This window comes from Nilaparvata lugens, chromosome 10 (assembly GCF_014356525.2).
Source record: "Nilaparvata lugens isolate BPH chromosome 10, ASM1435652v1, whole genome shotgun sequence".
Classification (NCBI taxonomy): Eukaryota; Metazoa; Arthropoda; class Insecta; order Hemiptera; family Delphacidae; genus Nilaparvata; species Nilaparvata lugens.
Window position 1 is genome coordinate 12,642,226 of NC_052513.1, and position 23,019 is coordinate 12,665,244.

At 33.7% G+C, this 23,019-nt stretch overlaps 1 protein-coding gene across 3 annotated transcripts in view; it reads right to left on the bottom strand.

Moving 5' to 3' along the window:
• Positions 1 to 23,019, bottom strand: part of LOC111047376 — a 46,277-nt gene that overhangs the window by 19,326 nt on the left and 3,932 nt on the right. For all 3 annotated transcript variants that reach the window (XM_039436334.1, XM_039436333.1, XM_039436335.1), the window contains exons 2-8: positions 20,579 to 20,677; positions 18,116 to 18,211; positions 13,140 to 13,223; positions 12,883 to 12,925; positions 11,148 to 11,221; positions 10,900 to 10,942; positions 8,468 to 8,544 (exon numbers count right to left, since the gene is read on the bottom strand). In XM_039436334.1, the coding sequence (XP_039292268.1) occupies positions 8,468 to 8,544; positions 10,900 to 10,942; positions 11,148 to 11,221; positions 12,883 to 12,925; positions 13,140 to 13,223; positions 18,116 to 18,211; positions 20,579 to 20,677 (516 nt within the window). The remainder of the gene's footprint in view (positions 1 to 8,467; positions 8,545 to 10,899; positions 10,943 to 11,147; positions 11,222 to 12,882; positions 12,926 to 13,139; positions 13,224 to 18,115; positions 18,212 to 20,578; positions 20,678 to 23,019) is intronic.

A 23,019-nucleotide genomic window follows, 5' to 3' on the forward strand; every position in this document is an offset into this window, starting at 1 on the left:
AGTCGATTTAAGTATCTCTTCGACAACGTTTTCCCTGTCAAAATACAAAAACGAGATCAAAAACCCAACCATAGAAATAAGCCCTGTTGGATGAACCAAGAATTGGTTGTACTCAAGAACTGGGTCATTGTGGCCTATGATCGGTACAGAAATCTCAAGACAAATGATGCCAAGCAAATGTACTTAATGCTCAAGAAAGATTACAAAGAAGAACTTCTAAGAGCTAAACAAAATGCAAATGCACAGCATATAAACTCTTCACAAAATAAGTGCTCAGCTGCATGGAGAGTCATAAGAAGAGAAATAGGGACTCCAGGAAGAACCACGAGGATCAAGCCAGACGTTTTCAACTCCTACTTTGTGGACTCAGTTAAGGCAGTTCGTGATTCTATAGGCACTCCAGAAGTATCAGCCCTGCAGTTTCTGAATGCTGTGCCCAAGCCTGAGGCAGCTTTCTCACTTCGACCAGTTTCATGTGAGGAGGTGTTGGAAATTGTAGGTGAATTGAAGAGTTCAAATAGTAGAGACTTTTTTGGCATGTCAGTGAATCTGATCAAGAGTGTCATTATGCAAATCCTTATACCCCTGACCTCCTGCCTGAATGCATGCATCACAGAGGGTGTCTTCCCTACTGTTCTGAAGATCGCTAAGACCATTCCAGTGCATAAGAAGGGATCATTCGATATGCCTGGTAATTTTAGGCCTATCTCTATCCTGCCAGTCTTCTCAAAAATTCTAGAATCCATCATTAAGAAGCAGTTATGCTGGTACTTCGAGAGCACTGGTTTGTTTGTAGATGCTCAGTTTGGTTTTAGAGTTGGCAGAACTACAGCCCAGGCAGTTGGAAGGCTGATAAGCACCATTCTAGAGGGTTTTGAGAGCCATGTTTTCACCGGATTGACATTGTGTGATCTGAGCCGTGCTTTCGACACTGTCGACCACCAAACTCTTCTGTTCAAGCTGGATTATTATGGAGTCACAGAGGGGACATTGAAGCTCATCAAGTCTTATCTGTCGGATCGTAGCCAGGCAGTTCAGGTGAATGAAAGGTTATCTGGATTGGAAGCGATTCTTCATGGGGTTCCCCAAGGATCCATATTGGGCCCCCTACTTTTCATTATAATGATGAATGATCTTCCATCAGTGTTGGGTAACAGGTTGGTTGCATATGCAGATGACACCACATTGTATGATGTCAATAAATCAGTGGACAATCTGAACGTAGAGATGGGTCAGTCTCTGAGTGCCGTCTCAGCTTGGTTTGAGTCCAACTATCTCAAACTAAATGAGGAAAAGACTCAACGGATAATATTTGGCTTGAGAAATGTCACAGATCAGGCAAGGAGTGTTGGACTTCTGGGTTTTCATCTGGATTCAAAGTTGACATGGAACCCTCATATTGACTACATGTGTACAAAGCTCTCCAGAGTAATCTACCTACTTAGGCAGCTGATGCTGTGTGTACCTAAAAGCTATGTGAGGACTGCATATATCTCATTCTTCCAAGGAATAGTGATGTATGGATTGGAACACTGGGGTGTTCAGCGGCATTGATAGAGTTCTCCTACTGCAGAAGAGGGCCATCAGGATCATCACAGGCTCTGGCATAATTGATCATTGTCGCCCACTTTTTTGTGCAGAATCGGTCATGACTGTCATCTGCCTTTACATCTTCATATCCCTTAAACAAATCAAGGGCACCCTGGAGTGTTTGAGTCTGAGGAGTGACTTTCATGACCACAACACAAGAGGCAGAAGCCAACTCAACCTGCCTTTCACAAGGCTGAGTAGGATACAAAATAGCCCAGGTAGCCTCAGCATGAGGTTTTTCAACCGGCTGCCAGCATCAGCGAGGACTCTTACAACACGGCAGTTCAACAAATGCACCTATGCATTCCTCGTGAAAACCCCTCTGTATTCAATAAGAGAGTTTTTCAATATTCCGGATGTTACCATCAAAGAATTTTATACATGAACTTTATGGGATACTGTTTTTCTTCATGTGAAATTGTGTTTTTTGCACCTAAGACTTAATTTGCTCATTAATTTAATAAGCTTTATCAAATTCTCCTGTTGTTGATATATATATGTTTTGTGTGCTTGTTTTTCTGACGAACCAATTGCTACTTATAGCTTACAAGGTAATAAAGATCATTTATTCATTTATTCATTCTCTTGTTTGGATTTGTAAGAATTTTTTATCATGAATGTTAACGTTATCATGAATGATTTCGGATGATGAATGGAGAGGACATTACAAGGAACTCTGGTACTCTGATAAAGAAGGCATGACCATTCCTCAAGATCAAGGCAAGGATAATTCTGTAGATTTGATAACAATGGATGAGCTGCAGCTAGCATTGAAAAACATAAAAAACAGGAAGGCTGCAGGCCTAGATGGAATAAATGGAGAGCTTTTCAAGTACGGTGGATTGTTCTTGGAATTATTGATTCTTGAATTAAAGATTCTTGCATCTTTTGAATGAATGTTGGATGAAGTGCATAATTCCAAAAGAGTGGAGCACAGCGGAGGTTATATCTCTGTTTAAAAAAGGAAAACGCAATGACTGCAAAAATTATAGAGGTATAAGCCTTTTGAATGCTGGTTATAAAATATACTCGAGAATACTGAATTGTAGAGTTAAAAATATCGCTGAGGCAGTTTTGAATGAAGAACAATGTGGATTCAGAAAAGGTCGCTCATGTTCAGACAAGATTTTCTCCGTAAAAAGAGTGATAGAGAAAAGGAGAGAGTTTAATCTTGAAGCGCATATGGCTTTCATTGATTTCGAAAAGGCTTTCGATAGAGTGAATAGAAGTATCATGTGGAAGATTTTGATTAAAAGAGGTTATCCTTTTCATCTCGTAAATGCTATAATATCACTGTACCATGATACACAAATAATAATCAATACAGGTGATAAACGACTGGACGAAATGGTAGTCAACCAAGGAGTGAGACAAGGGTGTAGTTTATCACCCACTTTATTCAATATATATATCTTGACCACATTTTCCAAAAATGGAAATGTAGAGTAGGTTTAGGAATAGAACTTGAAAAGAACGTTCACCTGAATGCATTGTTATTTGCTGATGATTTCTGGATAGTGCAGGACAATGAAAATGACCTCCAAAGATCAGTCCATATCCTCAATGAAATAGGTCAGAAATATAATTTAAAAATATCAACTAAGAAAACAAAAATTATGGCATTCAGAGGCAAATAATCCGGTCAGATCAAAAATTGTTATTAATAATACAGTTTTGGAACAAGTTTCTCAATAAACATATCTAGGAAGTGACATTAGTTACAAAGATGAATTAGATATTGAGAAGAAAATAGGAAAGTTTCAAATGATATGTGGAAATATCAGCAGGACTTTGGGTAAAAAAGCTAGAACAGATACAATTATGAAATTTTATAAGGTAATGGCCGCTCCAGTCCTCCTCTATGGTAGTGAATCATGGGTTACTACGAAGCCACTTGAAAGTAGAGTGCAGGCAGCCGAGATGAGATTTCTCCGAAGAACCAAGGGATGTGACAGAAGAGATCATTTCAGGAATGAAGATATTAGGAAAGAATTGAAAATCTGCAGCATGAATGAAAGAGTTACGGAGAATCGGCATCAATGGAGGGAGCATGTTCAAAGAATGTCAGCTGAAAGAATACCATTTAAAGTTTATAATTATCAGCCAGTAGGCAAAAGAGATGTTGGCAGACCACGCAAGCGATGGCAATAATAGGATTTTTTATGTTTATTTGAATAATTGGCTAGATGTGAGTCGGAACAGGTTAAAGCCTAATCCTTGTTTGTAAGAAGAAGAAGATATTAACGTTTGGCAATTCCAAGCCTTTTTTACAAACTCTAGTTAATCAATTCAATTATAACAGCCTCAATCAATTCGTTCTTAAGTCTATTCTCCAATCTGGACTCACAAGAATCTTTGTAACATTTGCTTATCTTTAGTATTTTAATAATCAAATATTCAAATATTACATATTATCTTTAGTATCTCAATATTCAAATATTACATATTATTCAATTTTGAAGATTATTTCAAGTTTTACAATTAGATTTGATTCAATTATATTTTCATTAACTGCACTATAAGTCACTTTCAAGATTGTGTTGTCAGTATTGTATTTCTCGTTAAAATTGCATTCCAGTAACATCACTTATATCAAATTTTATTAGAAGGTTTTCACACTCAATCTTTTTTAATATTTTCTAATACTATAGTTCTCATCTATTTTATTTGAAATGTTGCTTACTTGTAACTACATCTCAGAAGTATTAAGAAATTTTAGCATCACATTGATTGGTGATTGCTCACATTTAAAAATCATCACATTTTATTTAAGTGTAGATATTATTTTTTTTTTTGAATTTCATCAATTGAATTATTGTCAATCATTCTTGACTCAGTATATGTTTACTTGCACTTCTAGAACTTTTGTATGTTCAAATTTTATCTTGCACCAATCTTTGATTTATCAAAATATATTCTTGTATGATTATAAACCTATTGTTCTCATTTGGCATAGACCTTTCCTAGTATTCATATATTAATTAATTTTCCCTAAGCTTTCTGGCTACCAGTAACTTCAATGATCGTTTTGCATTCAATTTCTGATCAATCTTGAATGTACAACAATCATTTAAAACTTTATGTATGATTGGGTTAGTTTTAGAAATAACACTCTTAGTTGTTTCATTAATTTATTACCAAAGTCCACTGCTCTTTTCATCCAGATCATACATATAAGTTCATGGTCCTCCACGCCGTCGATGGGATTAGCAATCCTCGAAATCAAAATCGTGTTTGAAATTCTAAATAGCAACACTTTGCCAAATTATCAATGCCAAATGACTAAGCACTTATCATTCACATAGCTGTCTTATGTTATGTTGTATCAATTTATACCTAGGATTAATACACTGTGTATTTGGTTTTAAGGAAACTTTGCTGTCATCTCAGAGCACACTGCACCGTGCCGCTATCACTTATACGGTGTCTCGATTGCCTAGCTGACTACCCAAACTGCACACTCAAGGCTGGTGTCCTTCAATCTCAATTGACTCCACATCAAACCATTTGGGACAAGTGAGCAGTGCTAATCATTGTAAAGCTCTGGTGAGTCAGGTCGTATCGCTCAAATCATATTCATATCTTCAACTTTGTACTAAGTTTGCATTCATAACTTGATTGAAATCATGCCTCCAAAAGCTAAATCAGAGTAGCTTGTGCGTCGATGGGTAGGCATTGTCAAGGAGGTTAATAGGCAATATGATGACTACTATAACTTTGTTGTAAATTCAAATGAAGATTATCAAACTTTATTGACAGTGCGCAGTCGCCTGATCAAACTTGAGCAACTCTATGATGATAGTTACTTTGAAATTGATCCTGAGTCAATAGACCAGGACATTCATACCAGCTTTACAAAGAAATTTACATCTATGATGGCTAAACTAAATATTATTTGTGAAACTTTTGAAAATCAACAACAAATGCTTCAGCAACAAGCATTCTGCAATCAAGAATTATCTCAAGATAGTTCTGCAAACAATCAGACAGTAAATATATCTCCAGCTCCTCAAACTATGAATCTTAATCAACAGCACATACAGATTACTAACATGGTGCAAATGACACCCAATGTAAATAATACTAATCAAATTCAACCTCATTCAAGTTTTCAGATGGCCACTCCATCAACATTTCAATTTCAGCATTTCAAATTGCGAGAGATTCCCCTTCCTAGGTTCAATGGTGAATTTGAACACTGGCTGGAATTCAGATCAGCATTTTCCTCCATTGTAGCTGACAACACATCTGTTGCTGACAATGTAAAATTTCAATACTTGAAACAAGTGCTTTCTGGTGAAGCATTACATAGGGTAGCCAATGTACCTGCCGATGATTTTCAGTTGGCTTGGTCACTTTTGAAATCTAGGTATGACAATCCTTTCTTGATAGCTGACACCCATGTTGCTGCTATATCTCCACCTAGTCTCAATTCAATTCTAAGCTGGCTTCCTCATGGCGAGCTTTCATTGATCATGAAAAGTTAAATATCAATGCTTTGGAATAGCTTGATTTGAACATTGAAATAAAGGATCTGTTATACATGTATGTCATCATCTCTCGGTTTGATTCTGCCACACTCAGGGATTGGGAAAGATACAATTCTCTCAAAGATAAGCCATCATTGGAGAATTTGTGGAATTTCATGGAGTCGCAGCATAAGGTTGCTCAGGCCATTGCATTCAATTTCAATGGTAATAGTCAAACCACTCAGAAGTTGCATACTTCTAATCATCAGACTTCAATCAGTAAGAATAATCATGTAAATAATCAGCAGACTAAACCAGTTAGTTATGCTCAAAATGTGTCTAACAGATTTTCTAATTTCCAGAAAACATTCTCATGTCCCTTCTGTAAGGATTCATCACACAATATCTTCAACTGCTCTGGTCTTCTAAAACTTGCTCCTGCTGGTAGATTAGATGCAGTTCGTCAGAAGCGCCTTCAATTGCTTGAGGCCATACAGTCAACTGGAAATGTTCAACTCTGATAAAAATTATATTTCAGCAATATAATAAATACTTATTACATCTTATTTATCTCTTTTCCAGCAGTATTTATTTATTTACTTCATATCACTTGAAAATGGCATAAATGTCCGAAACATGTTGTGATAAAATTTTTCCTAAAGGGTACTGAGATTTTTATTTTTCTTTATATTTATACTTATTCCAATATTCTTGATGTTCCTTGCACATAAGGAGATTACATTTTACAGCACAAAATTTCCCCCCATTTCAAAGCACGGGTTTACCTGCTAGTATATGATTAAAATAAATGGCAGTTTTCACACACACCGACACATGGAGCCGACATCATTGAAGCCTCTCACACTTACCGTCACCGACACGATTTCTGCATCTTTTAACACAGCAGGACTTTAACTATCATATGATGTAATGTGACAATTTATTAAATAAATATAGAATAATGTCGACCGAAATGAATGGAAGCAATGCTTTCATCTGTCGGCCAACGCCTTTGGTAAATGTGAGAGCTGTTCCATTAGCATTAGACCCCCACTACACTGCGACTATATCGGCGAGAAATCGGTGTGTGGAAACGGTCACAGCAAGTTGTAACAATTGATTAAGAACTTGTAAGTATAAAGTATAGAGAATCACTGGTATGTTATGATTGTTTGATCTTGGTGTGCAAAAGCATCTTCGGATTAACTCTTATGAATATAAATATAGGTGTTTGAAAAAGAACTCCCTAGTTTTAGGTATAAATTTAATGTGTAAATTAATGGAAAAATTCATCAACAAGTACATATAATGGAAGAGAGAATCTTCAAGTTTTGTTCAACATCAGTACACTACAACATGGGATCCATTTGTTGCCCTGCACAAGCCGTGACGATATTCAAGCTCTCGCCATGTATTCACCAACATATCAGGTGTAACTGTCCCAACCGCCGTGGCGATTCTTTCCCGTAAATGGTTTATGTCTCGGATTTGTTCACTGTACACAAAATTTGTTATGTGTCCCCAAAAGAAAAAGCCCAGAGTGGCTTAGTCCGGGGTTCGTGATGAACAAGCAATTGGGCGAGCTCTCCCTATCCACCTTCCCGGAAAGCGAGTGTCAATTGAAGGAACTGTTCCCTGGCGCCGTCTTAAGGTCGAGCAGGTCTGCCAACTGCAGGGGGGGGGGCAAAACTTGGACAGTTGCTGAATCAAACACCACAAACTAGAATAGTGTATATCACTTTTTATAGATTCTATGACACATCAAAACTAGGGAGTTCTTTTTCAAACACCCTGTATATGCAAAAAATGTTCACATACCAGTAAGATTGATACAATTTAATACCTATAATTATTTATAAAATTTCATGTTAAATTCAGCTGTATGATGAAATGGACAAAAGATTGTCACATACCAGTAGCCTAAGACTAAACTTCATACTGATAAACTTTTATTCTTATAAGGTCTTGAATTACATTTTAAATAAAGCAAGAGAAAATGGATCTTTAACATTAATATTATGAAATTGCAATTTTTTTTTAATAGCAAGTTCAAAATATTATAATAATGATTTATATTGAGTGATAAAAACAAAAAATCAGAAATGATATAACCGTAAAATACATATTTAAACAGCAATCAATTATCATATTTTAAAAATTGTTGAAGTTATGATACATGTCATACTTTGTAAAAAGATCATTTGTTTTATTCAATGATAAAAATAATTTTTAAAAATACATAATTATTTTTAAAAATAATTTGGTGGAGGATCAAAAGGAACAGCCGAAAACTGTTACTTAGTGTATCTGAGGAAAGCAATTCGTTATAATTATAATTGTGGGAAACCAGGACAGTCACTTTTTTCATAACAACAATAATAGTTTGACTAAAGAAAATGTTTACTCACACATGATTCTGGTGTTCCATTTGTAACACAATTCTTGGGCGTTGATTGAATTGGTGGTGTCTCAGGTATTGTGAAGTCTGAAACAAAAAGAAAATATCAACAAAGAAATAAAAATAGGTTCTTTCAGATTTCAAAGAACATCAATGTTTGATTGTTTTTAACACATAAACCGACATTTTCATCTACCTATACAGGATGATTCATAATTATGGTAATATATTTCAATACGTGATAGTGAAGGTAAAAATAAGAAAAAAAGTTCATATAAACATATATCCATAAACGCTTCATTAGCGAGCTGTACAGGGTGAAAGATTTCGCCCGGAATTCAGTTCCCCGGATTTTAATAACAGCTGTTACAAAACTGCTGATTTATTATGTTTTAAATAAGAAGATATTTAAAAGAAATTATCAGCTGAAAATTATTTTCAGAAATATTTTAGCTCACTGTTGAACAAAAAAAAAACAAACTGTAAGTTAGGCTTACTGTAACCGCGCTGTGTTTTTTGTTTAATCTATTAACCAGTTATTTGTAACCATTCCACTTTGCTTTTGTGTTAAGTGTTAACTTTTTAAAAAATGGCAGGTAATCTTAGACATTATTCATACTCCGAATTAGCTGACATGCATTTAATGTATGGAATGGGACACTACTGTAATAGTACTGAAGCAAGACGTTTGTATCAAGAGAACTTTCCTAACCTAGTATGTATAAGTTCAAGGTTTTTTCCACTATTCATCAACGTCTGTCTGAAACAGATTCTTTGATATCCAAAGAGCACATTTATGCAGGCAGACCCCGATCTACTATGACTGTTGAGTTAGAAAAACAAGTTCTTAATGAAATTTATGAACATCCAGAGAAGAGCACAAGAGAATTGTCAGTGCAGTTTAATGTCAATCAATCTATTATTTGGAGGATACTAAAATAGCAAAAATTACATCCATACCACCTCCAGAAAGTTTATACTCTATTGCCACGAGACTGTATTCCCCGTGCTGGTATTTGCCGATGGTTTTTAGTAAAACTTGTTTACCCAAACTTTTTAACAACCGTTTTATTTACCGACAAGGCACACTTTACAAGAACAGCTATCGTTAAAGTCCACAACCAACATATTTGGGCAGCTGAGAATCCTCATGCCATCAATCCTAATCTTCCACAACATCAGTTTTCAGTAAACATTTGGGTAGAAATCATAGGAGATCATCTACTTCTGTTCGAGCTTCCTCCCAGGCTTAATGGCATAATCTACTAGTCTTTTGGTATAAAATTAATGTCATTTAGATATGCTACTTTCATATAAAAAAAACTTTTCACAAAAAACCGAATATTTTATTTGCAATCAGCTACAACCTATGAGTTATTAGTTCTCTCCTCATAAAACAGCAAATTTTTGTGGTGTAATGTACTACATAAGAATACATTTTATTCAACTTCTATTTGAATTTAGTTCACACAGTTTACATAATTCTTTTCAGAATTAAATTTTCTACAATTTTTATTGCAAAAAATTATTTGTTTACTGGTCATTAAAGAAAGTTATTGGGCATCAAACGTAGAAGTCTGTGTTTTTCTACTAAGATTTTTTGCATATTTCAACTTTTTTCCAGACTAGTTTTATTCAATTTTTCTGATATTTTTCCATATATTTCCAGCATAAGTTTTTCAAAAACTAGTCCCCAAACAATTCAGCATCGGTGTATTTCACCAGAGGAACAGAATTCCGGGCGAAATCTTTCACCCTGTATAGCTCGCTAATGAAGCGTTTATGGATATATGTTTATATGAACTTTTTTCTTTTTTTCTACCTCTACTATCACGTATTAAAATATTTTACCATAATTATGAATCACCCTGTATATTCCAGTTATTCCCTGTTTCAATATCAAACATTAGTAATATATTAACTGATAACTCAAGGGGATAAATATTTTTACATCACCAAAACATAGCTTGTCTTTAAAAAAATATTTGGTTGATTTACATGGCTGGGATATGGCGGAGCGATTCTGGAGTTTAATAGGATAATACAAAGTAAAGTTATAATTAAAATTATAGTTGACTTCCATGAATATTGATGATCTTGTATTGAAACTCGTATATATCATTCTTATCTGATATTTATTAATTTCAAATGTTCATTGTATTTTCTATCTTTATGATCACTGATTCTTAGTTTTGATATTAGCTTGCTGAAGTTCGGCTGGCTCCTTCCCCAAGCTCGAGTTGCTCTTTTGGGGAAGTAGTTCTTAATGTTTTATTTTGTTGATTAATTTCATTATTACAGTGTATATTGTAGTTGATTTATTTTGTAATTTATGAGGAATAAATGAACAATAAATAAGATAGATAGTATCCTTAATTAACAGAATGTAAATTCAATGTCATACAAAGCGAGATCGTTTGGAGAAAGTTTTTAGATACTTACTATTTACACTTTGTTCGAAAAGACCATCTACGTCACTCGCCGACTAGAAATAAGAAAAAATATGGGATATTATCAGAACTCAACAAATACAATTTGAATTTCTTTAAAGTAATAGATTGAGGATAAGTAGCATCTAAAATAAAAATAATAAGATTATATTACATATTTTCTTGCAATATGTAATTTTTGCAAAACTAACTTCATGAAAGTAATAATGAATATGAACCAAGTTATAGTTGGGTACTTACTGGGAATTCAAATGAGTCATCCAGAGGATCTTTAGCATCATTTTCAATTGCTTGTGTGGAAGTCGTTTGGATACCTAGAAAAAATATAAGTCCCTAGATTGAATGAGAATAAAAAAAACAGTACAATGGTGATATCCGAAGCTTAGAGGGAAATAAGTATGACTGCATGAAAAGCTACCACACGGAATTTCAGAGCGAAAAATCAACCATTAAGTGAACTTGAAGTGATCCCCTGTGGCCATACACGAGAAAAAGATATACAAGGTGCGCCAGAGAAACTTACTTATTTGAAAGGTTAATAAAAACAAAAGTACTCTAGATATTGTTTTAATCTTTCTTTATATGAGAATACAATATCTCAATTATTTTTCCATGCGGTCTTGAAAATTACATCAGACCAATGGCGACCCCCATTGCGCGCATACACTGATGAAGTCGATTTTTGAAATTTCGTTGAAGTATATCAAACGGTATGTTGGCAATGGCGTCGCGAATGTTGTTCTTGAGGTGTGTTATGTTCCGTGGTCGATCGACATAAACCAGAGATCTCAAATAACACCATAAAAAAATCGCATTGAGGAAACGCATGTGGAAATGAGCCTTGTCACTAAAAAAATTACCGCGTCTTCAGGCAGGTTGTCAATCAGCATATCACATGCATTTAGACGGGCAACAAAATCGCGTTCAGTCAATTCTTGAACAACAGCCAATTCATATGGATGAAGATGAAGGTCTTCATGGAAAATTCGTCGAACACTGGAGTCAGAAAATGCCATAGCAGCTGCTTGTTTGCGAGCCGAACGCCGGGGTGAACACACAACTGACTGCCTCACTCTTTAGATATTTTCTGGAGTTCTGAAGGTTCGTTGAAGTCCATTTCTGGGTTTAGTGACACTTCCACACTCCTGAAATGAGTTAACCCATGACATAATCGTATTATGGCCAGGAACAAGTCTGTGGGGAGGGATTTCAAATCGAGCGCGGAAGGTGATCAACCATTAGAAAAGAAGCTCTCAACTGCGAAGGTCCACTGCTCTCTAGACCAGAGCATGATGGCTATTTACTTGAGGGAGGATAAATTTGGGAACTTCCCCCTCCAGATGCGCCCCCTCCTACCCCTCTACACGACCAATTCAAATAAATAATCCCTCTACGCGACAGGAATTTTTTCAAATAAGTAAGTTTCTCTGGCGCACCTTGTATAACACTGGTAGACAATAGAGAATAGTTTATAACAAAGTCGTCAACATTTTCTTTGGACATACTATATTATAAAGAATAGACCTATTATAGCAATATTATCAAAAGTTTTCATCAACAGGACAAAAATACAAGATGAGATATATTTTCCATTTAAAATATATAAAGAATGAATTTTTATTGGAAAAGTTGGTATCATTTTGATTGTATGATACAGATGAATGTCGGGAAAAAGGATATGGAAATTGAGTAATTTGGAATATCAAGCAGGTATCAAATAGTTTATTCTTTTCATTTAGTGACAAAAATACGAAATGGAAAAATAGCTATAATAGCCCTTACTATTTCTAACACAATTAAATTGCAATTATTGTAACTTATAAATAACGCAAAAAATTAAGGAACGGGAAATATTGAATCAACTTATATGATTATTGTTATTCTATGGCAGAAGTTTTAGTGGCGCCATGAATCTATCATGACGTTTTTGTTATAAAGATATTCTTGGAAAGAACAATAAAATTGTGTAACTTACCATCTGTACTCCTATCAAGTATTCCACCAATGCCTTCGGCCAACTGAAAAATGAAGAAGTAATCATTTTTCGACATTAACAGAGCTAATTGAATACCTAAAAATAATAATGATATATTTATTTTCAAATTAGACAATCTGAATAGTTATATAATTTTTTTACAATAATAATTCAATGCAAAAAGAATTTCGGAACCAAAGGTTGGGCCAGATTATCAAAGGCTAGAGAAAATGGAATTTAGGTGTTTAATGCCTTACCTTGAAGTATATAACATCATAACCGCCGAATGAAACTGTATCACCATCGTTCAAGGGATGAAATGTTTTATCAGATATTAATTCCTGAAAAACAAATATAAATTATTTATTAAAAATTTAGTAGGCATCTGAAATTTTGAGAATTGATATAATTTATCAAAAATTGAATCTTTTAACGTGCAGCGAACGGTACACATATCAATCAATGATTATGTATTGAATTAATTGTAATGTAATTAGAATTGTAATGAATTACAATGTAATAAAAAATTGAAAATTTATTTCCATTGATACATAGAATTATTGCTCATTGGTATTTTAATGCTTTGAATAAGCCCATAACTTGAATCTGTGTACATTACAAGAGCTATATTATAATGTTTAAAAATAATTATACAGCAACTTCATTATTGAAAATTGAATTCAAATAAAAGTAACCTACATTTTTAACTTGGAAAGTATAATGTTTTATTAGTAAGTTTCGCGATGGTATATATGGAACATCATATTATAAATCTTCGGATCAGGCTAGTTATTGACAAGATCACCTTTGCAATGCAAATGACATTATTTAATAAATCTAAAAATGTGTAATTATATTAGCCCAGTCAATAAAGGTTTTTTCGATCCGAAAATTAAATAAAAGCTGAATCTTCTACCATCGATAGAACCCTCCCAGAGGGTCATTCTCCCGAAAGTCCCAAGAAATCCCCTTGGAGCTTTCTCCCCTAGCCCACCTCAAAGTTGAAAAATGCAGGTAATCACGGGAAATCAATTATCTCTGTACCCATTGATCGGAAACAGTTCTATTATATGCCATTCGATTCGTTACATTATGGACTACAATATAGGTCATATTCATTTTTCCAATAAAATGAACAGTTTTCTTGATAAAATAATATATATGTAAAAATTTAGGGGGTTTGTGATTTGATTTTTTTGTTTTCTTCGATAAACTTCGAAACAAGTAGTTCTAAAGGGAAATGAGCCGAATAATTAATGTAGCCACTGTCATTACAAATCTATTGATGTATATTGTTATGTATTTTCGATTCGATTTGACGCCGTGGAAGGGGAAACAATCGACGCGGAACGGCGCGGCTGACTCTCTTAGCCATAGTAAACAGCAAACTGGAAATCAATTATCTCTGTAACCATTTATCGGAAAAAAATCTATCATATGTCATTCGATTCGTTAAATTAAGGACTACAATATTAGTCAGATTCATTTCCTCAATAAATCGAACAGTTTCCTTGATAAAATAATATAATGTAAAAATTTAGGGGTTTTTCGATTTGATTTTTTTGTTTTCTCCGATTAACTTCGAAGCAAGTAATTTTAAAGAACAATGTGACAAATAATTATTGTTGCCACATTCATTGCAAATCTATTGTTATGTATTTGCGATTCAAGTTGACGCTGTGGAAGGGGAAACAGCCGACGCGGCTGACTCCCTTCACCATAGTAAACAGAATAATACTGCTGTCCCATTTACACTATGGCGCTCGAAACAATTAATTGTCTATGTTTTGACATGCGCTGTATATAGATTTTCACTTTTCAATACTATAAAAAATATTACAATTTTCTTGATTATCATGCTTATGATAAAAATCAGGATTTCGTTGTTTGCTCACAGAATTTATTATATTAATTTGAAGTGTGCCTTCTTCATACGAGTCAGAGGTAACACAATTTGATAACTCTAGTTTCAGATATTGATGTTTTCCAACGAAGTTCCATGATATAGTATATGTCCGACTCCTTCATCTTGTCCTTATTTTGTGAAAAATGAAGATTCAGAATTTCTTTTCATAGCTTTTCTTGTGTTTTATCTTGTTTCATCACTCTTTATAATTTAAACACTTGATAATGGAATGAATATCATCAGATCACGTGAACAAAAAATAAAAGGGTGGGCCTACCTGAGATACTATATGATAACACTGTACTCCAGATAAGTTGAAAATTTTCAAGCTGGAAGTAGATTAATTTGTTGTACATTCGGTTCAAATATTAACAAATGTTACCAATATTATCACATATAGTGAGAACGAATTACTCTGAAGCTTTCTATTCTCACTGAACATGAAGAGGCAATACCAAGCCAGAATTGCAGTTCCGTTCAAATCATTATTATCAGAGCTTTCAAATTGATGCTATGTAACTATGGATGTTATCCCCATCTCACAATTTCCCTATTTACAAAAATCAATGTACAGTACCTATAATAGTAGAAATAACAAAATTTCTAGTAGTAATGCAACTTTTTCTAGGTACGAATTTCAAGGCTCATAAAATGACTTTTTCTCAATCACAGGCAGAAATTCCAAATATCATCATAATAGCAATTTAATGAAAATTGTTTGTATTGTACATTGTTCGACGTAAGATAAGCTACATCTTTACGGTAATCAACGTATTTAGGATTATCATGTTTATGAATGAAAGCGAGACTGTGATAGAGGATTGGTCAAACTGAAATATAAACATTATATACAATGCATATTTCTGATCAACTATAATTACAAATGATAGTATCAAGCCGTAATGAATTGAGCAACTGAGTTTCAAAGTTACTATCCACTGTTCAAATCGCACTGTGATTTCCTTTTACTTCCAAATGGATTGAATTGCCTCACTCTTGAACTTAACAATTATTGTAAAAAAAAACCAGTGGAATGTGAACGTCATCCAAATAGCATTTGAATTTCAATTTTCAGATCATGAAATTCATAAAAAACTAATTCTTGAGAGAATAGTGATGAATTGCAAAAAGTGCAAGTAACATTGATACAAAGCGATACAATGAAAATCAACATCGATTAATTTAATACTGGACTTATCAAATTTATATTACCGTTAATTTATATTATTTATAAAGCTTATAAAATGTAAAACCAACATTTTAAATTTTCTCTACTGAAGCAACATCGATAGAAAATAAAGAAGAGCCCATTATAAGCACAATATACTTGTGTACTGGAATTCACTTGAACTAACTCATCACTTCAACCCTTCAATGATCACAATGAACTAGAATGGTATAAAAACCATGAAATTGATAATCAGGTATATTTTTCAGATAGCTTCACCCAACTAAATCTGTGAATGCTAAGTCATAAGAAATCATGTTTAATAGATTTGATTTGAATGCTTCAAATAGAAAATGATCTATTCTTTTGGTGCCCTAATCAAAATCAATTTCAATCAACATTAATCGACATACAGAAAAGCTTCTGCCAACCTTGTGTAATGAATGACAAGATGAGAGTGGAGGTGAAAAATCGATATGTTAACAAAAATAATAGAAGATGATTAATCATATTTCAATTATCTTATACGGTAGGGTACTTTGTGGTTAAATGTGAAACACTTTCATGATTTTCCTACCTTTTATGCATGCTTACTCTTCCTTAATTTGTATGTTTGCATGGCTTCATCTTTAGAATCTACTGAATTTTTATATTCGACTGTCTAAATAATGTAGATTCAACTAGTATGAACGGAAGATAAGCTACTTTACAGAGAGAATCATAGAAAGTTTCAACTCAACAAGCCCAATGTATAGATTTTTTTATGCCTCAGCCGTCATAATTATATATTTGGCTCAACTGAAGGTATATTTTCAACCTGGCTTGGAGAATATTTGCAACTGTAGAAAACAGCAAACAATGCACGCTATGATTTTTCAGGAAATTGCCACTGTTAACACTATTGTAATCTATGATTTATCTCAGTTTTTGACATTCATAACTTATGATAAATTTCAGCACAGAATTATGATCATACACACATATTTTAAATATGTATTATATTATGTAATAGTATGAATATTTTATCGGTTGCAAACAATATCTTTGTCATAGAATGCATGATTTAGCACATATATAACAACAAAATGATTTTAGAGAATTTAGAGAATTAAAATGTGAAAAATTAGTTTCATCGCATGTCAAAACAATAGACAAAATTGATTGTTTTGAGCGCCATAGTGTGAATAAGATGCAACTTAGAAAGCAATAGGCCTACTACTGTATTTTACTGTTTACTATGGTGAAGGGAGTCAGCCGCGTCGGCTGTTTCCCCTTCCACAGCGTCAACTTGAATCGCAAATACATAACAATATACATCAATAGATTTGCAATGAATGTGGCAACAATAATTATTTGTCACATTGTTCTTTAAAATTACTTGCTTCGAAGTTAATCGGAAAAACAAAAAAATCAAATCGAAAAACCCCTAAATTTTTACATTATATTATTTTATCAAGGAAACTGTTCGATTTATTGAGGAAATGAATCTGACTAATATTGTAGTCCTTAATCTAACGAATCGAATGACATATGATAGATTTTTTTCCGATAAATGGTTACAGAGATAATTGATTTCCAGTTTGCTGTTTACTATGGCTAAGAGAGTCAGCCGCGCCGTTCCGCGTCCACTGTTTCCCCTTTCACGGCGTCAAATCGAATCGCAAATACATAACAATATACATCAATAGATTTGTAATGACTGTGGCTACATTAATTATTCGGCTCATTTCCCTTTAGAACTACTTGTTTCGAAGTTTATCGAAGAAAACAAAAAAATCAAATCACAAACCCCCTAAATTTTTACATATATATTATTTTATCTAGAAAACTGTTCATTTTATTGGAAAAATGAATATGACCTATATTGTAGTCCATAATGTAACGAATCGAATGGCATATAATAGAACTGTTTCCGATCAATGGTTAGAGAGATAATTGATTTCCCGTGTTTACCTGCATTTTTAATGTTTTAGGCGGCTGGGGCGGAAAGCTCCAAGGCGATTTCTTGGGACTTTTGGGAGAATGACCCTCTGGGAGGGTCCTATCGATGGTGGGAAATTCAGCTTTTATTTAATTTTCGGATTGAAACTGCTTTTTTGGACCTTCATTGACTGGGCTATATTGTAAATGAGATAAAAGAGAAATAAAAATAAACTTACATCGTTCACCTTAGTTCCATTAGTACTTTTCAAGTCACAAACGAAATGTTTGTCTTCATCTTCAACATAAATCAAGGCATGTTTAGAGGAAAGAGCCTGCAATGGAGAGGATTTTGTTTACAAACCACAGAATAATACATCAAAAGTTGAGTCTTACTGGTGCTGCCATGAATTGGGAGATTGGGTCTCCCAATGAGCAATGATCTAATGGGTTGATCTTTGCATAGTGATGTTTTTTTGAAAGATCAGCATTTTCAATTGAGTTCTCTGTTTTCAAACATTTTCGTTTTATTTCTATTTTAGCATTCTCATTATGTAAATTAATTGTTGAAGCAACTTCTAAGCCCCCTTTTTAAATATTTAAAAATGCAGATACTAATTTGTCTTTATTTATATGAGAATGAAAAACGAGGGTTGTCCATTTTCCTCCAGATATACCTGACTATTTTTTCCTTTCAACATTTCCTTTCTAAGACATTTTGACACAATCACAGGTTTTCCATTCATTCATAACATCAGCATAGGCTATTTGGGAGATATCACACAGATCTGTGTCGACAGTCCTTCATGCGCTGACACATGATTTCAGCTGGTTAATATACAACATAATTTACAACTTTTACAACACTGAACTGATACGGGCGAGATATCAAAGTGCGATTTTCGCCTTTTATTTTCTCTTGGAACTCTGTATCACATGACCACCTTCTCATTTCAAAAAAAAAAAAATAATAATAATAATAATTTGGATTCATTTGAGGGTCAAAGATGTTAAAGTGACAGATTAATTTCTGAAGAGTAATTTTCCTTTCCAAATAGGATTCCCAATGAAACCTACAGTCAAATTATTCTTGTTAGAGAATTAGCTGTTTCCATGATTTTCATCAACTCTGTATAATTAAAAGTCACGGGTCTCAAAGATTACAATACAACAGTTCTTAAGCGAGTTCCCCAACACAGGGGGTCACTAGTTACTTATTTTTTATTGTTAATCTTTCATAAGAGCTTGTAACTAATATTGATGAAAGTTTGGACATAGGTGCAAGTTTCCAAAAAAAAGTCACCCGGTCAGGAATCGAACGCTGACTTTTTGCGTAGTTGGCTAGTAGGCCTATTCTTTCGGAGATATGAAATAATTTTATGATTTTAAAAACTTCTCCAAAACATCTGTTCTATAAATAAAATTATCTCGATCAAGTTTTCTTCTGAATTACGGCTTTTTTCTTCCATGCATGAGAAGGAAGTTACAAATTCCATTTTTTCAAGGACCTGCTAGTCTCCCAGAAAGGAAACTCAGTTGATAGAGCTTATAAATGACTATCCAGGATAGTCAAGAAGTTGGACAGTTTTTACAAGCCAGTTTTTATAAAATCGTGATAGAAATTCAACAAAATCCATTTTTCTCGACAGTGTTGCGCAGCGCCTGCAATTTTTGCAGAAATGAGACTTGTCAGTTGATAGGGCTTATAAATAGCCTAGCTATTCAGGGTATGAATTTGAAAAAAATAATTAGAGCCGTTTTGGAGAAAACCGTGAAAAACATGTGGTTTTCAGTGATTTTTCCGCTATTTTGTATTGAATTTTTTATTGCCTGATCCTCATGGCATAAGGATCTCATGTTTAAAATTTCAAGTCAATCCGTAAATTATGAATGTAGTTATCCTGTTCAAACACACAGACCAGCACCAAAAAAAAAAAAAATAAATAAAGTTTTTGAACCAGGAGACCTTGAAACGTATAGAAAATGTGAAATTGGGATACCTTTCTGGAAAGCACTACTTTCCGTGGTAGTAGGTAATTGGGCAAGGAAAGTATAAAACTGGTTCAAATTATATTGACATACCTGCTTTCAATTATAAAAGAGATCATGGCAATTTGATAGGATCAATCTTTTCAGGGGAAATTAAAATGAAATGTTTATTTTTTGCTTTTCCTAAGACCGAACCAGACTCTTGTCTTGAAGAAACTTCACCGAGTATGAGTGATTTTCAGCCGTGCCACCAGCCGTTCATGTTGTGCTCCACTAAGCACGCCTGGGTCGTTTACGAGCTCCAAGCATCACAGAAACAGCATAAAGCCTTGCGCAAACAGGTGCGAAACGCTTGACGGCGAAGCGAGCGGGACAATTTCAATCATATAACCATGGCTTCAACATTTTCCCGATACCGTCGTCATCACGCGTTTCACGTGTGCAGATGTGCACAGCCCTTTCAAATCACATAATTGACTGCACGATACACGAAAGTGGAGCGATATGAATAAACTTTCGACCTTGGGAAGTAAACAGGTCACGCTTGTGAACTTTTATTATAGTATGATTTTCTAACAATGCCAGCTTGGCTCTGCTCAACTCTGTAGTGTATTAATATGTAAGGGGAAAGAATGATTTATATCAATAACAGAATGCTTCACTATTAATATAAATTGAACATCTGTACATATAAATTTAAATAGAGTTCTCACCTCATTAGGAATCACAATGTGGCAATAATGTTCTCTCCCAATAATATTCAATCCTTTCTTGATGAATATTTTCTCATCCAATCGTTCAATATACCCAGCCTGTATAGAGAATAGATAAAAATAATAATAAGGTCATTTATTAATAATAGGTCAATACTAAAAAAATAGTGAGAGTCGAGTCCAGAGAGTGATCTTCAGATCACTTAGGCCCTAACCACACAAGGTGTTTTTTCAGACGAGTTGGCACGACAAGACAGTACTGTAACCCATTCAGCCAATCGGAGAGCTTCCTATCCTGTCGTGCCGACTCGTATGAAAAAACGCCTCGTGTAATTCGGCCCTTAGGATCTGCAAATGAATTTTAAAAACGTTTTATTACATCCAGCCCCAAAAAAATATAAATATAATTATTTCTCAAGATGTCGAAGTATTACTATTTTTTTAGTTTGATACTCAATATAAATCAAGTTCAAACCATTCCAACCAATGCAAATTATTTCCCATCGGCCACCCCATATTATAACAAATGAATTATAAAATTCTCTTCACATTTCCAAAAACAAACAACCCTAGTAACAGCATCCAAGGAAGGTCTGTTTTAAGATTTTCTGTTATGATTATCTTTTGCTAGTAAATTATTTCTTAAATAAACAGGACGTTGATAATGTTTGGTGTAGTTGCTATTGCAAATAAGACGTATTGGCAGAGCTTCGGAAGAAATATTTGAACATTTATAAATGAAGAGAATATAACCAGTTTGATTTTTATTAAATGATTAGCGTCTAGGAAAGTTTGAGAGCTCCTTATGTTGATTATGACAAACTACTATATTATAACAATATTACGCCAAAACTTTAATAATTATTATGAAGGAGTATACGATTTAAGAAGTTATATGGTATTATAGCCAAATTTACATTACTTGTTGAGTATTAAATTACTCAACGAATCGAATTAGAATAATAGAGACAAACAATATGGTAGATCGATCTGAACAAATTACAGTATTTGAGCAAAATAGAGTAAACATGAACAATTATAGTCATGTGCAAATAATCAAAACAGAAAGGAAAAGAATTCCTTATTCGAGCGAGATGGGCAATTATGATAGGCTACTTGATGATTTGTTTCCAACCAAACAGAAATAGAATTGCAATATGCGTTCATACTCAATAGCTAATAGAGTTTTATTAATTATTCGGGTGAAGGTTGGAAATTTAAATTCATGAGACACAAATAAACAACCAAAACAATAAAATTTATTCCATCACATAACTATGGAAAACAATCGACAACAATGAATTGCTGATAGGAAAGTAATTTGAATAAAATAGATCATAATATGAATGAGTAACCAACCCTGTTATAGAATTATAGCATGCATTATAAAGAAAACTCGGTGACCAGAACCTTTAGTACATAAACAAACTTTTAGAAGATAATACTACCTAAAACAATCTAATACAGTAGAAGAGAATAGACACAACTCAAAACGAGTTCATAAAAATACAAGGATACATATGTTTTCAAAGTCTACAGTAAACCACGAAACAACAAACTTTTTTCACAAAACTGATTGAAGCCTGAAGCGACGATTATAGTTTTGATTCTGATAACAACACAGATAAGACCATATTAATGGTGAATTATCAACTTTTGGATGTTGATTATGAATAAAAAATTGGCTGCAGGAATTTATTCATTTTCAATGAATAGCTAGCAGGTGAGGCATGGTTTTTTGCTATCGCATACAACAAATATTGATTATACGTTAGTTCAAGGTCAAGACATCGTAGCTCATTAACTTTCAGAAGTGTGGCAACAGAACACAGAACGCACACACACACTCACTGTGAATAATTTTGAGAATTAAAACTGCAACAATAAACAATTCATTCATCCTAAGTTTCGGTTTGTAAATTATTCTTGAGAGTTCAAACATCTTGAGGAGGAGTTTAATCCATCTGGATTTCACATCGAACATAACATCAAATGGATAAGATGGTTCAATACGAACTATCTGTACAGTTGGAAAATTATCACAGAAATACCTACTTCATAGTATTTAAAACCTAATCCAAGTGAATTTGAGTAAGCAATGAATATAATCTTGATGAATTTAAACAATATAATTTCAATAACTGTTAATGTGAAACTGGTGAGCCTAATAATGATCATTGTGAAAACGTTTGTGAGAAACCTTTCATCCAAATTTTTCTGATCTCTTAGAAATGATCGATGGAGAAAATTACGGTGAGATTGGGTTTTTTACAAAATTTAAAGATGTAAAATAAATTAATTTTTAAAGATACTGTAAATTTTGAATCAGTTCTGTGAAGCGGTAACTTCTGATCTCACACAAAAAGATATTATAATTTGGGCTAATAGCTATCATGAATCCTACATTAGAGAACAATCACCAGGGGAAGCAGCCATACCAC